The sequence below is a fragment of the Apus apus genome, chromosome 4 (assembly GCF_020740795.1).
Source record: "Apus apus isolate bApuApu2 chromosome 4, bApuApu2.pri.cur, whole genome shotgun sequence".
Classification (NCBI taxonomy): Eukaryota; Metazoa; Chordata; class Aves; order Apodiformes; family Apodidae; genus Apus; species Apus apus.
In genome coordinates this window covers 4,812,068-4,827,342 of record NC_067285.1, presented here as the reverse complement: position 1 = coordinate 4,827,342, position 15,275 = coordinate 4,812,068, and the positions used below count along the sequence as shown (strand labels likewise).

Genomic DNA, 15,275 nt, shown 5'->3' with positions numbered 1-15,275 from the left:
TTTCCTGTTAGTGCTAGGTAAAGCAGCAGGATTTTGTTGCTATTGAGGAAGGAAGCTTGGTTCATTGTCTCAGCAGTCGGCAGCATTTTCTCCCTCCAGGGACTTGCAGAAGTATCTAGAATGTGTAGGTGTTTCTTTAATCTTGGAGAAGGAACTTATTAAGCTTTCTGGTGCAGAACTATATGAGCCACTTACTTTCAACAGATGTTATCTGCACGAGTAGGGAGTTGCAGGTCTGGTAGACATTTGTGGCATTCAACAGTTTAAACAGTGTTCAGGTTTGAACATATGCCTTTGCCTTGAAAATCTGAATAGTTTCAGGTATTTTATGTAGAAGAAAGGTGCTTCAATGGTGAGGTTGCTGCTCTGGGACTTGGGAAACAGGTTCAGCTCACTGTGTTGCCAAAAGCTTCCTGTGTGGCCTGGGACAGGCTGGTTCTCTGTCCCTCGGTTCTCATACTGAAACTGCAGAGCAGCAGCAGCTCTGCATCGCAGGAGTGTTAAAAGGCTACATCAGTCAGGGTTTGGTGTACGTGGGCATGGAACTCCCTTATGCCAGGAGGGAGAGGGGGAAGAGGCCGCCCAAGCAAAAAGGTAGGGGTAAACTCCAGACAGAAGGAGTATAATCAGAAAAATAAAGGGGGTTGGGAGGTAAATTTTGAATGGAAATCTCTTGGATCAGTTAAGAGCAGAGAAAGCAAGTAGTTAAAAGTTTAAGGAGCACAGCATTGCTTTGTTTGTTTAGCAACTGTATGAAAACAATGCCTAAAATACCTGAATGAACCAGGCACATCTTTTCTATTATGATTCAGCCACACAGGGAACAATAGCAAAGCTGTCTCTGTTCCTCTGTCATCTGCTGTCTTTGGAAAATGCTTTTAATTCTAGTTAACCATTACATCCAAGTGTTTTAGCTATGAATTTTATTAATTTGTTCTGCTGGCATGATAGGCAGAATCTCTTAAATTCAGTCTGATCTATCAACTTCTGATGTGAAAGATTGAGAAAAGATAGCTTTTCTACCTCCCAGACCCCTCAAGGGAGGAAAGAATTTGCAGCGACCTCTGAAGAGCAGTGCCTTCAGTAACTTCATAGGCTTTAAAGTATTTTGGATTTAAAATCCTTCTGGTGGAAAGATAAAATGGTATTGTCGTGCTACAAACTGAAAATGTAGACTAGACAGCAATTATCAAGCTTTGCAAACATGTTTTCATTGTTGAGAGTCAGCATTCCCAGAACAGTCTCTCTATACTGACAGATAGGTGATAAATGCATTAGTTTAATATGTAATTGTTTTGATGTGTATGTTCTCCATGGGTGCTTTTGGTACCCACCACATTTACATCCCATGTCCAAGAAAATGTGTTTGAACTTGTTCAGACTAGTGACTTAATTAAGTGTTCTTCTGTTAAGCACTGAAGCAGTTACATGTCAGGTTTCTTGTAAGAGTGAGCAGTCCTCTCAAAACTGCACTTCAAAAGGTGTTGTTAAATATATTGGTTAACTCTTTAGGGAGGCTTATAATAACAAATGGAAGCTTCAGCTTATACTAATAATTCACCTGACAAGTTATTTCTACAGCTAGTAGCTCAGTGCCTGTATGTGCACTAGTGCTGCAAGGTTAGGTGGCAGTGCTTAAAGGGGTCTTGCTTAAAGGATGGTCTTGCTTTAGAAGTGCTCCTACTTATTCAGGATTCAGGCTTTGCAGATATATATATAAATTTTCTTTCTTATTAATTTTTTTTTTTTTCACTGTAGGAACTGTAATTTATTCATACTGTCTTGCTAATTTGTGCTGGTGCCCTGATTTTTGGGTGGAAGAGCAGCATTTCTTAGGGAGGTCCATTTGTTCCCTTCCTGGGGGAAGGCTGGGGTACAGTATGTTGCAAACCAGTCTGTTGCATATTCGTGGTAAGTCCAGGATTTCCAGGCATGTTAATGCACATGCACAAGACTTGTGTTTCTTCTGGGGTGTTTCCTGCTCGCTGTGTATAGGTCAGGCAGCAATCCTGCAAAGTGCCAGGAGCCTGATTACTTCCTGGTAGTATTGGGATAACTCTGTAGGTGGAGTGTTGTTATTCTCCATATGCATCATAATTTACACTCTGAGAAACACCAGTGTGGTGCAGAGCAACAGCTGTGCAGTAACTGGTATTTGTGTTATTGCACAAATAAGATGAAAGGTAGGGAAGAGGGTCAGCAACCAGACATGAACTGTACCTGGTGTGAGGACAATTCCTTGGACTCACAGCATGCTTCCAAGGAGGAAGGCTGCTGGAAATTAATCGTGTGAGAGGTTATAATGAGGTATGCATGTCAAGTGAAGTGTCAGTGTGCTGGCACTGTGCTACAAAACCTGCTGTCGTGAATAGACTTTTATCTAATAAAGACATTTTCTCTCTGTGCCTGGTGAGACTTTTATTAGATAAGAGTAGGAATTTATTTCCTTAATTTAACAAGTATAAAAAAGGGGGGGAAGGTAATGACTTGAAAACTTGTCATTTGATGGGAGCTTAATTTTCTCCTCCCACTATGGTAAAGAGGAGCTGGCACATGTTCTGTAGATGAGCACTGGTTCCCTTATATGACACAAACAAATCCTTATTCTTCCTAAAGAACTTCCATTAAACTTGCACTTACTGAAGAGCTCTGAGCTAGTCCTAATCACTGTGAATCCTTGTGTAGCACTAATATGACAGATAAGTAAGCTAGATTCTGGAGGAGACATCTGGTCCTCACAGTAGTGGGAATTTTGGCCTGCATCGTGGCTTATGCAATGAACTGACTGTGGTCTGTGCCATCATGTCCCACAATATTAAAATAACAGTGCGGTAGAATCTTAATGGCAACAATTTTTTCTTCACTAAATATTAATGTAGGGGAACCATTGCATTTATTTTTTTTTTATTCCCCATTGAATTTGCTAAATTAGATCTCTACAATCAAATTTGGTAATCAGGGACTTGCTTTGTGTGCTTTAGTTTAATTATATCCTTTTACATAAAAAAGGTCAAACCAAGTATTCATCTAATAAGTGTTCTCATTATTTGAGACTTTAAATGAACTAAAAAAATCAGTTATTTACAGTCATTGGTAGACTCCATAGTTTGGTTATAAGCATTTAAGAATATGCTTGCTTGCTTTGTTCTGAGCTTAGTGTGACAAAATTGTTTATGTTGTCTTAAATGTGTGTTCAGCTGGCCTGTAATGTGCAGTGCTACTAGTAGACATATGTAATGTGAAATCCCAGTGCACAGGTATCCACCTATTCAGAGCTGGCTTTAGTGTGTCTTAAATATGCAGAGTTTAATGAAATTAGTCTGACTGTGATGTTCTTGCATTTAAATTTGGAACTTGCCTTTAGATCTGTATGTAAAAGGTAATTTTGTACTACTGTAACACAAAGTTTCCCCCTGGTTGGTTTCTACCCAGTATTTTCAGCACATTTTGATGCTAATAAGGCACATCATTTATTTTTTTTTTCAGAGTATTCTTTCAAAATTAATTAAACACACTAATGTACATGCTGTTTCTTTAACAATGTAAGAGGACTCTGAAAACCATGGAAGATTTTTTCAGCTTTCTAATTTCCTAACCAGGTGGCTTTTTGAATTTTAACACACTTCACAGGAAGAAGGTCTATGTTTGTTTGTGCTGGGTAGTTTGTACCCAGGATTCACAGTGAGAATCAGCAACACTGGCTCAAAAGTGGCAAACTTTTTTTTTTTTCAGCCTGCCTTACCTTTATTTGCTGACCTTTCTCAGGTCCAATAAGCTTCATTGGGATTTGTGGTTTGATGGAGATAGTTTTTCTGCTTCATTGGGATGCTTTTGAGACCCTTGCCCTTTCATAATTGAAGACAAGTTTGGGTTGAATTTGAAATAGCTGGGAGTGTGTGGTATCTGAGTTCTAGGAGTGGTTGGCCTAGATGAAACAGTTACTAGCAATTGAAATTAAACAGGTTTTTTTACTAATGAGTAACTAGTAAAAACAAGTCGTCCTAGTAAGTAGTGTGCTTATTCCTCCATCGATTTTTAACTTGCAGTTTCTGTAGACTAATGCATGTAAGCATTTTCAAGAACAAGGACCTAATTTGTCACATTTGACATCTTGCATACAGCACTTATCTAAAATGTTGAAGAAGACCATAATAACATTAAAAATCATGGTCAATAATAATTCTGAACCTGCATTATTAAGCATTTTACTAGTCTGTAACTGAAATTAATAAGCTTTTATAAATGTGTTTTGAGGATTGTGTGTGATAAGTCAAAGTGGATTAATTTATGTTTTGTTTCACTCTCCTGTACTCATCTCCAGTTATATCTCATTTTGAGTAACCTAGACTTAACCTGAAAACTGTTCTTCTGATTGTTGTAAAAACTGCATCATTGAACAGATTCTTTCACTAGCTTTTAGCTTTATTGCTTTCTAGGCTAGTCATTGCTTCTGAGTTATTTATAGATAAATGTCAAGAGTGTCTTTTATAATGGGCTCATTTCACAGGGTGGTTCCTTTGATTGGTTTTAGCTCAGTGCATTTAGAGGCACAATTAAAATAATTGTTTTAGCTAGGCAAAAGCTATTAATAGGTGATGGGTTTTTTTGTTTGGTTGTCATAAGAGATCAGTAATAGAGAGGAATTTTGCATCCTGTGCAGTGCGTTCCCTCATTTCATCATATCCCAAAGCCTTTGGCTGCTGTTGCAAGTACTTTAAAATGGAGAGAAGTAGTTGAACTAAGAGCGTGAAATATCACTTAGAGAAAAATTCCTTCAACAAATTTGAGGAAGTACCAGTCTGTTCCGTCATGGAGCTTGTAGATGAGTATCTGGAACAGGCCAGTGGATGATGGATTCAGGTGACATCAGGGTATTTTCCTTAGAACTCAGTCTTCCTCTAAAACATACTGAAGTTTGTACCTAGACAAAAGTAACATCAGTGCAGTTCAGCATGAAGGTGAAGTGCTTGTGTGTAGTTTGATGTCAGTGTGGTGAATGATTGCAGCTTCCTGGCCAACAGTGTCTGGAGCTGGAAGGAACACCAAAATGGCTGTGAAAAACCTTAACTGCCAGAGTGGGAGGGAGGTGGTGTTCATGAATTTAATGTATCTTTTGTGGTTAACTTCATCACAGTTGTTTCTTGCTTCAGTCTGAGACAGCTTCTTGTTGGCATATGCTTATAGCAAGGGTCTTAGAGTGCTGTAGGTTTTACTGAATTCAGTCTGCACTGAAAGAAGATATATAATTTATATATATATAATGTATATAGCATTTCTGTTGTAAAATGTTTTAATATATGTGGGTTATATGTGGATGTTGCTGTATATATGTGGATTAATGCTGTAGCATTTAAGTAGTAGAAGATATGGAATAAAATTACAGTCATTGGACTTGCTGAGGTACACTGGAAAAGAGGAAAATAGTTTGTTGGGTTTTTTTACTCTCCTTTATCAATTCTCCCTGGAAAACATCAGATTAGATGCATTTTGAGTGATGACTGAGTAAAAGTTCAGTGTAAGATAAGACTGCTGGGTTTATTAGATGACTCATCAGTGTAAAAGATGATTCTTCTATATTACTGCCTGGTTGGAAGTTGGAATATTTTTTATGATGATTTTTTTAAAATTTCTGATATGCTTATATGATTACTTGATTTGATATTTGATACTCCTCATAGTTTGAGGGGTAGGAGAAGTCAATGCTACTGGTACTTATTTTAGGGTTGGTGTGGGAAACTGTTCTTCCCCACATAAGTGGGGGTTTTTTGAGATTAACTTCATATGCTTAGGAATTATCTTTCAGGTGAGGACTGGTCTTTTGCAGCTGCTTTTTTCCTTCTTCTCGACCACTTCGGAGAAATAATCTAAATTTAGGGATCAGCATATCCTGGAGACTTCCAAGTCTCATTTGTAGATGTTCTCATTGCTAGACATAATTAAAATGTTGCTAATAGTTTCATACGATTCTAGCAAATCAAAGTTGTGTCCTCTGTTTAATGGAAGCAGGTGATGTCTGGAGTGTACTCCAGAACAAAAGCAAATCAGTGAAGGATTTGGGAAACAGAAAAGCTCAGCATGTAATTTCAAAACAGTCAATCCTAAATTATCCTCGGTTGTCATCAAAATTGTACGAAAGTCATCTCTCCAGCTGCTGGATTACTGTGTTTCTGTCGTGTTCTGGGTGCTTAGGAAATTGTGGCTTTAAGGGATTTGTGAAAGATGAGCAGAGATGTTTTCTATCTGTGTAAATTATCTATACTGTGTTCTGCTTCTACTGGAAGGTTTTCAGAGGGTTGAAAATAAGTCTGAAAAACTATTTCTAGAAGATTTATATGACTTTTTTTTTGGAGGCTGTCCTGACCTTGTTGTCTCAGGGTTGGGTTTCCCTCCCACCCCACCCCCTGCATCCTTCTTGTCATCCTGGATGCATGTAAGAGGAAGAGCTTTCATTGCTGTGTTCTTCAGGGTATGAGCAGGGCAGTCGGAACTTATCCCTTACCCTTGGGAGTTAGTAAATGGAGTAAATGGCCAGTAAAAGAGATGACCAACTGTAGAGTAGCTGATTTACAGGCTGTGAGTAATTGCCTAGGGAAAAGCCAAGAGCACGCGATAATGAAGCTGTCCCTGGAACTGCAGGAAGGACTGGAGACTGCTGGGGATGCTGCTCACCTTCCCTTTGCAGTGGTGGAGCTGGTGTAAATAGTAGACCTTAAGAAGGGGTGGGAAGGAGGAACCAGCATGACTCATGGCATCAGTTTAAATTTATCTAGTATAGTTTTATGAATGTTGTTAATCTTTTCAGAGATGAGTAAGTGGTACTGTATGTGCCTTAATCTTCTTAGCTGATAGGAAAAGAACCCCAAAGTCATCTCCTGTGATAAGTTAAATCCAAAGTTTAGAATGTCCATATGCTAATAGAGCAGGAAGCAGAACTGTTGCTGTAAGTTAAAGAAATAAAGTAATTAAAAATTATACTCAAAGCTTGGGAGAGCACATGTAAAATAAAGCTAAAAGGCATTAAGGAGTAGTGCTCATCTTGATGTATTTCTTAAGCTTTCATGTGGATAGTGCAAGGCCTGTTGCACAGTCTTTTTTTTCATACAAAGTTTTGGTTTCTCTATTCAGCCAGTGGTCTGTGGTTTATGCCTGCTTGTGGAAATCGAGCATTTGGAAGTCAAGCATTAGCTGTGAAAGGAGAGATTGGGCCATGGGAGTTTTACTTTAGTAGTCTGGTATAGATTTTGTACTTGAAGATACGGAGTCTGCAGCCCAGCTGTAAAGGAGGTGAGCTCAAGAACAGGTGCTGGTGTGAAACTAAAAATAGCAATTAACGTAGGAGAGTTCAAGCAGTCTGTTAAAAAGGGTGAAATGAGATGCTTGTGTGCCACTGCAGGTTCTAGTTGTGCAGTCATGCATTTATAGTTACAGACTGGGAGAGGGTGATCTGTGATTTTTATTTATAGTGGTGCCCAGGAGGCCAGGCAGACTTCAGTTTGTGATATAAATGATGAAGAATGTTGGTATATGGTGTAGCCCAGAGGAAAAGAGCAGCAAGAGGGGAAATCTGAGAGAAGCTGGGTTGATGAGGTATGTACCTACTTAAATTAGTACACTGCCACTGGAAAGAGGGATGCAAGACTTCAAAAATAAGTGAGATGTCCTGTTTGGATTATAATACCATCCTCCAAGAAGGAATTTTGAGGAGCTGAGAGTTTTCTGAATTCTTACATGCAAGTGTCAATATACACCACAAAATGGGGTTTCAAAAATATTGTAGCTTCTGGTGGATTATGGTGAAAACCAAGAGGAGAGGGGCCACAGGGATGTTTTTCTGAAGTAGCACTGTGTCATTACCCATGTTTCCATTCTCCCCTGATTATTCCAGGGAGGGAGAGCAGAATAAAATGAACTTGTATGCCATCTGTTATAGGTTTAATATCTTCAGCTGTTCTCTTTTCTGGACCTCATAATATTTTCATAATATTTGATTCTAAAAGTGGGCAGAAGAGTTATTGCACTGTTCTGTGCTGCAGATTCAGTTGCAGAAAATTGCCAGTTGTACATGTGATAAAAGCTGTAAAATATATACAGGCTCTTGTTTTATACAGATTTTTTGGTTTATGATTACCCAAAATAATAATTTAATGAAAAAGAAATAATTTCTATGTAAGATGGGAACCATATTCTGAGGACACTTTGAAGTTGTGGTGAATTGTTAGACTGATGGTCTTCCAGCCAGTTTTCCTATGCTGAAGGATTAATGCTGGAGTTCTGCAATTTCTTTTATTAATCTTTAGAATTAATGTGGTAATTCTGCCTTTGCTGCTTTTTTGGTCAGTCTAGAGTTGCCAGGAAAGGTGTCATGGTGGTTTTTGTCATGTGTGTTCATTTACTTTAGTAACTGGAAGAAAGACACAAATTGACTTTTTTATATGGGCTACAAATTGTGGTTTGTTAATGAAAGCTGAATAGAGTTGGTATTAATTTATGGTGGAATGTTGCCAAGGTATAAGATAATAGAAGCAGACTTCTAAAACTGGAAAACAACTGCCTGATTTCATATTTGGTTTCAGTTTTATTATAAGGTTGAAGGAATCTTTTAATCTCTTATTCTTTAAGACCATCTGTCTGAGAGATGTCAGTAATCCCAGGAGGAATTTCAAGCTAATCTGAAGAAAACAGCAGTTATACAACTTAAGTTTTCAAATTAGTGATAGTTTATCCTGTATTTTCATCAGAGGAACTGCACGTAGCATTATTTTGCTAGAAATTAGCTAGTAGTATTTGAAAAAGAAAATCTGTAAGAATTTACGTTTTTTTTTCTTTGAAAATTCTTTATTGATGAATAAGATAAAGCTTCTAAATTGTCTTTCAAGATAGAAAATAACCCTAAAGTATTGGAGTATTTCTACTTTATCAAATTGTGCACTCATAATGGAGTATTACAAGTATCCTCCCTTCGTTTTTTAATAAAGGTCTTTTTGAAGACAGAAGTTTTAACATTCCGTTGGCTTTATTCAAGGGTTCTTAATCAATTTGTATCTTGTTTCAAATACAAGTTTTCCTTGTTTCATTTTCTTCACATCTGCAGAGGACGCAGCTTTAAGCCTGCTCAGACAGGAAACCAGCCACCCATATTAGCTTTTTTTAGGCAGAAGGTTTTTCTGGGCTTCATAAGCTGTTGATATTGTGTCCTAGATGTGCCGCTTATTTTGTTCAGGGGCCACCTGGCACAACTGAGGACAAGACTGGTAAATGACAATTTTAAAAATTCATTTAAATAAAAACAATGTATGATGCCAAGTTCTGCCTGCTTAAAGGTATAATTTAGAGGATAGCTACCATGAAGCTTGCCCCTAGCTACAAGTGTGTTTATAGTGAGATGTTGCTTTAGTGCAAAGTGATCCCGAGAGCCAGCATGTGAATTTCTGATGGATGTTTGTTACGATTGTGATGTTGTCTTAAGAGTGCTCAAGTGTTTGTTTTTGCTGTTACTTATAACGCTGTTACAGAACTGGTCTTAGATCTGTGACACCTAAATTGTGAAGAGCACGCTCGTAAAATTTAGATTACCATAGTAAATGTTGTTACTTTATTGATGAACAAACCTATTCCTTTGAAGTTATAAACCATCTTTGCATACCTTAAGTATGGAGAGTCTTTTACCTTCTGGAGGGTGAAAAAACAAATCAGTCAAGCTCTTAATGTAAGGCTTATGCCCACTTCATGTCTTAGCAGCTATATAGACAATGTCTTGTGTCTCAAACAGAAGCGTGTTAATTTCGTTATACACAAAAATGCATATAACTTCAGAAATTAATAGCTTATATTTAAAGGACTGTTTTTAGTAGCCTGTCATCACTGTGATACTGCAGTCTTTTCAACTTTCTGCAGAATGTGCTGAATTGAATTTTAGATCTGCTCCCTGGTGCCAGACTTAATGTGTCAAACTTGGGTCAGCACCAAGAGATTACTTTGGTGTTGGACAAAAAAAAAAACGTTAGTTATTCTACAGGTTGAATTAAATGACTTAAAACTGTTTACTAGAAATTATTCTAATATGGTATCAGAATAATTATAAAAGATTTTTTTAAAGCTGTTACTCAAAATTGTTGAAGTAAAATTTGACTAGTATTCTAATTAGACATTTAAAAGGACAGTTGTAAGTACAAGCATATGTCTACATATTGGTATATCTGATCCCCCAAAATAAATACATGCTTCTCTGTGTATTTGATGCCCCCAGATAAACACTTAACATGTTTTACTGTGGTGAAACCATAGCTAGCTGTGGATAGTTTTCAGGTGTCTGCCTCGTTGTGCATGTATGTAGCTATATTTAAATCAAATAACTTTGAGCAAGGACATAAATGTAAACATTTTAAAAAATATTAATTTTATTATTACACAGTGAAAGCTGGAGGATTTTAGGAACAGTATGAAGTGCTTAAACTTTCTGTATCTCATTTTAATATTTTTGTATATGTACTATTTTTGAGTTTTGTATCAAAACGTGAAGAGGACTGAGCTGTTTCTCTCCTGCTCTGGGAAAGACTGGCATCAGCCTGATTTTTAGCATATTTAAATGTTGGTTTATTGCCATTTTTAGAGGAATATGCAAATTTCTTTCCTCTTACAAGGCTGGCTCTTAATTAAAAATGTCTGTCCTGTAAAATAAAAGGAGGCAAAAACATAATAATGATGCAATAGCCTGCAGCAAGACAGACCCCTAAAAGGTCGCGCAGGTAAAATGGGAATTGGTGGTAAACTGTACAGATTTTTATTTGTTTTTTAAAGCAAAAGTAAAAAAGGCCAAAAACCTCAACCCCAAACTAATAATAATAATAAGAAGAAGCTTACCACCTTCCAACTTAGTACCACAGGTTTATTGAGGATTTCAGTTTTGGACTAACAAGTGTGTTCACATCTCTGTTGCTGTGCACACAATTCCACCTTGGCTGTTGAAGGATGAAAAAATTGTGTTTAGACATGAAGTTCTTTTTGTAGGGGAAAAGAAAAATAGGATGTTTCTTAAGAGCCTTTTTGTTGAATTTGCTTAAGCAAAATACGAAAAAAATCATGTTGGACAGCAGAGCTGCTGAGAATGATCCTTTCTTGACCATGAAAGGCAATGTCAAAGAAGGAAGTGTAAACCTAGTGTTATCTCAACTTTGTTTTGTGAAGGAGAATCTTTGCTTATTCTGCAGTGATCTTGTAAAAGTTAGTCTTGAGGCTCATCTGCTGTTTGCCACTTATATCTTTGCACTTAGGGAGTTAAGTATTTTAAGTACATGCTTCAAAGGAGTAAGAAAGACCTGTCTAAAAATTCAGTGGTAGTGGGGGGAAACAGCTACGCTTTGCTTATTCTTCTGTAGAAACTTCTTGAAGCCACTGGTTGAAACTTCTGAAAATGTCATGGGTAGACACAGAACAGTCTTAAAATTAGTAACGAGGAACTTGGCTTCACTTCTGTGCTTTTTGTTTTTCAGTGTGATGTTCAGGGTCAGAAATGCCTTATGTGGATCGTCAGAATCGCATTTGTGGTTTCCTAGATATTGAAGAAAATGAGAATAGTGGGAAATTTCTGCGGCGGTACTTCATTCTGGACACACGAGAAGACAGTCTGGTCTGGTACATGGATAACCCACAGGTGAGATGTTCTTGGCAGTAGTTTCCTGGCTTCTATCAGTTTCCACTCTTTCAGATTTTTTAAACAAATTTACATAAGAAAAATGGAGTGTCATATTAGCTTATGGATCTAGAAGCTAGGGGAAAAAAAACTGATTTATACAATTATTTCACTTGTGTAGCTCAATATATGCAGTCTGTTAAAGAAAAAATATAGTTAATCTTTCTATAAACATTACCAGTTGCACTTTTAATAGTAAAATATTAAAACCAACTTGAGCAGGAATCAGTTTCCAACATGCAGAATCTAAGTGTTGAAAGGAGATTTAGGGATCATGCAGGAATCTGAATTTGATCCCCACATATAAATCAGTCATGGGTTTTGAATCGTGATGTGTTATATTTATTTTGTATGAGTTGCTTTGAGCGAGCACTGCAGGTTCTTACAGGCACTGGCTAGTCCTGTATAATACAACCAGAGGAGCCCAATGACAGGTAGTCTCACTGCACAGATCTTTTGATTCCCCTTTAAGCTTATGTGGAAGTAGGAGTTGTCCTTGCACTGCATGAGTCAGCTGTCTCCTATTACTTTACCTCAACAGAATCAGTCATTGAGAAGCAATTTCTAATGATACTTGCAATTTCAACACAGTGTGAATGATGTATGAGTGAGGAAAGCTTGTATCCATCCTGATGGACAGCATCCTGTCTGTGAAAGCTACTTTTACAATGTACGTGCATCAGTGTGTTTTCTAGATTAGGGGAGGACAGATAATTGCTTAGGGTTTGGAAACAGAGACAGTGGAAGAGTAAGATCTAGGTCAGCTGACAACTGTCTGCCAGAAGACTGCTTGTGTACCATTCTGCCAGGAAGACCACAGCTCAAATGCAGATGTCTGCTGTTCAAAGGAACCAATGGGAAAAAAAAAATTAAACAATGTCTAGTTCAATGAATGTGACTTGTGACTGAAGCATTCAGGAGTTCTTACTGAGGAGAAAAAAAAATAACAAGAGACTTCCAATGTTTGATCTCAGTGAGTGATATGAAGCAGCTCTTTCTTCAGTTTCTTCTGTGATACAACCAGGGCAGAAACTTGAATTGCCAGAGAAATTACTGTTCATCAAAAGTTTTAAGACTAATGATATTTGCAGTGCACACCTTTTAAAGTTTTTACTTTAAACTTATCTTTGTTTTTTAATGATAGGGTTGAATCTTGTTGATTTTTTTCATCCACTGCTGCTTTGGTTTTGAAGAACTAGGGAGCTTTTCTGGAGCCACTGTGTGGAGGCCATTGTTAATCCTTGAAGGGATTAAATCCTTCATATAGGATGAGTCTATGGTTTGTGCAGAATTTCACTGGGCCCTTTGTTGCTGATAGAAGTTCTCTATTTGTGTCTGAAAATCAGTTCACCTGTTCAAAGAAATGGTGTTTTCAAGCCACCATTCACCACACTTTATTATATTAATAAAAAATATAAAACTGGTGTATGCTGGGATCAAAATACTTCTGAAAAGTAAAACTTAAAATGTTTTATTTGGGCAGAATGGGAAGACTTTTTTATTATTTCAGTCCTACCTGTCTATAGTAAACCTGACCTACTTCTTACCTTTGAAATATGAATGGAGTATAATCCAATTATTTGTCTGTCTTTCTGAGTGTGTGGGTAGCATTGGGCTCCTTTTTGTGATGCAGAAGTTCATAAGGCACTATGGAATAATGGAGAGGCCCAGGGAGCAGATGCAAAACCACTCTTAGGGTCTCCAGGGAGGCCTGTAGTGGGAAGAATGATACTGTAACATAAAGGACCCTTTTGAAAGTAAAAATTGCAATGGAAAAAAGTAGATGGAAAACAGTGCTCTATTTAAAGGAATAAAATTACAAAGCCCGTTTTGTCAGAAACAGTTAATAATGAAGGAAACCGTGGTTTGTGGTGCTCAGTTCTTTATCTGTTGTATTTCTTGGTTATTAGCTGATGGTGAATAGTAGTGTAAATGTTAAGACTAGTGTATGTGTATATATATATACACATACATGGATGTATATAGCCAACAGACAACTCATTTCTGAGTTGTAGACCTACTAACTGCAACTATAGGAAGTACCACGATCTTTCCCTGCAATAACTTTTATATTAAATGATAAGACTGATTTTTCAATCTGTTTTGGAAAATAGGTGAAATGGCCTTTGAAGTATCTGGCATAATGTATGAATGTCACTTCTTGTCCCTTCCGCCTGCCCTGCTCGAAATACATAAGACTCCAACATCTGTTAAGGAAAAAGTATTCTCTCTGGATTTCCTGGATGCAGAACTGCAAGAATCCTTTTCCTCTAGGAAAATACATAAACCTCTGAAACAATTACTATTTGTATTGTTCCTAGCAGTCTTTCTGTTTTTAGTTGATTAACAGATGTGTGTATAATAAACAAGTAGTTTAGATCCTGTTTCAAGCATACATTGTGTATTGTCTATACAAACACCTAGGGTTTTCTTTTTGTCTGTGGTATTATTTGCTTCTTGCGTGTAAACACTGACTGTGATTTGTAACATATGATTTGTTTCAGAACCTTCCCTCGGGATCCCCACCTGTTGGAGTCATTAAACTTACCTATATTTCAAAGGTAAGATAATATGTAAGACACTTGTTAAATTTTTGGCAATAACGACCAATTGCTGCTTCTGAAGCCCTCATCTGTAGACAATATTAAATGCCCCATGTAGTACATGGAAAGCATTTTGCTTGTGTGCTGCTCCTCACTTTTAGAGGAGTGTTACCAGCACTGCAATAGTATCAGGCTAGAAAAGGAACAGACTAATGGCCGTGTTGCCTGGATTTGTTCTGTGATTTCAAATGGCAACTCTGTTCTGCATAAAATGAGTGTTTCTGAACTGTATTTTTCAGTTCTTTTGAGTATTTTAATTCCAGTTGGTCTTGGATAAAAGAGACCCTTTATGAGCAGGAAGATAAGTCTTTTGGGGTGATTGTGTGCAAGAACATAAACATTTCTAGAAAATACTTAGTTCATTACACTCTGTATATATACCCTTCCAAATACATCTGAAGAAAACTGAACTCAGAAAGTCTCTATTGTTAAACTTGCAGCAGATGCTGCATTAACAAATAAGTGGAGAAAAACAATTTACCTTCTGTTATCTTTCTGCTGGTTTCTAATTTTTCCTTTGCTTTCCTTGTTGTCATACGGTACCGTCTCACCTTCCTTGTATTGGTGGGTTTTGTTGTTGTAATTCTTGTAAAAGGTATGGTTGCTGACTATCTTAAGTACAGACATGTCTGTGGAGACCTACTTTTGTCCTTCCTGTTTTCTTCCTTCTATGCTTACTGTGCCCCAAACTCACAATTGTCATCTTAAGGAATCTGAAATCTTGTGTCTCAGTTTCAGTGGGAGCAGGAGTGGTGACCTGTGCCTCTGCACCTGTGTGCACCTTTGGAGGCAGCTCAAGTGGAGGCTCTGTTTACCTTTCCATGGATGTTCTTGTCATGTACTGTGTGTTTTGTGTTTCTGGCAAATAAAAACACCCCAAGTTTTGATATGAGGGACTGCTTTGCCTTCTCCCCCACCCTTGGCAGAAGTGCTTTATAATGTAAAGGTTGGCAGTGCCTCTCTCTAAACAGGAAAACAGGACA

The 15,275-nt window shown here is 37.5% G+C and overlaps 1 protein-coding gene across 11 annotated transcripts in view; it reads left to right on the top strand.

Moving 5' to 3' along the window:
- PLEKHA1 (pleckstrin homology domain containing A1) overlaps nucleotides 1–15,275 on the top strand; it is a 66,839-nt gene that overhangs the window by 25,969 nt on the left and 25,595 nt on the right. For 10 of the 11 annotated variants that reach the window (XM_051619312.1, XM_051619317.1, XM_051619314.1 and 7 more), the window contains exons 2-3: nucleotides 11,490–11,650; nucleotides 14,194–14,250. In XM_051619312.1, coding sequence (XP_051475272.1) covers nucleotides 11,510–11,650; nucleotides 14,194–14,250 — 198 coding nt within the window. In that variant the 5' untranslated portion in view covers nucleotides 11,490–11,509. Of the gene's footprint in view, nucleotides 1–11,489; nucleotides 11,651–14,193; nucleotides 14,251–15,275 lie in introns of those variants that run through there. The other variant, XM_051619322.1, reaches the window with a different exon arrangement.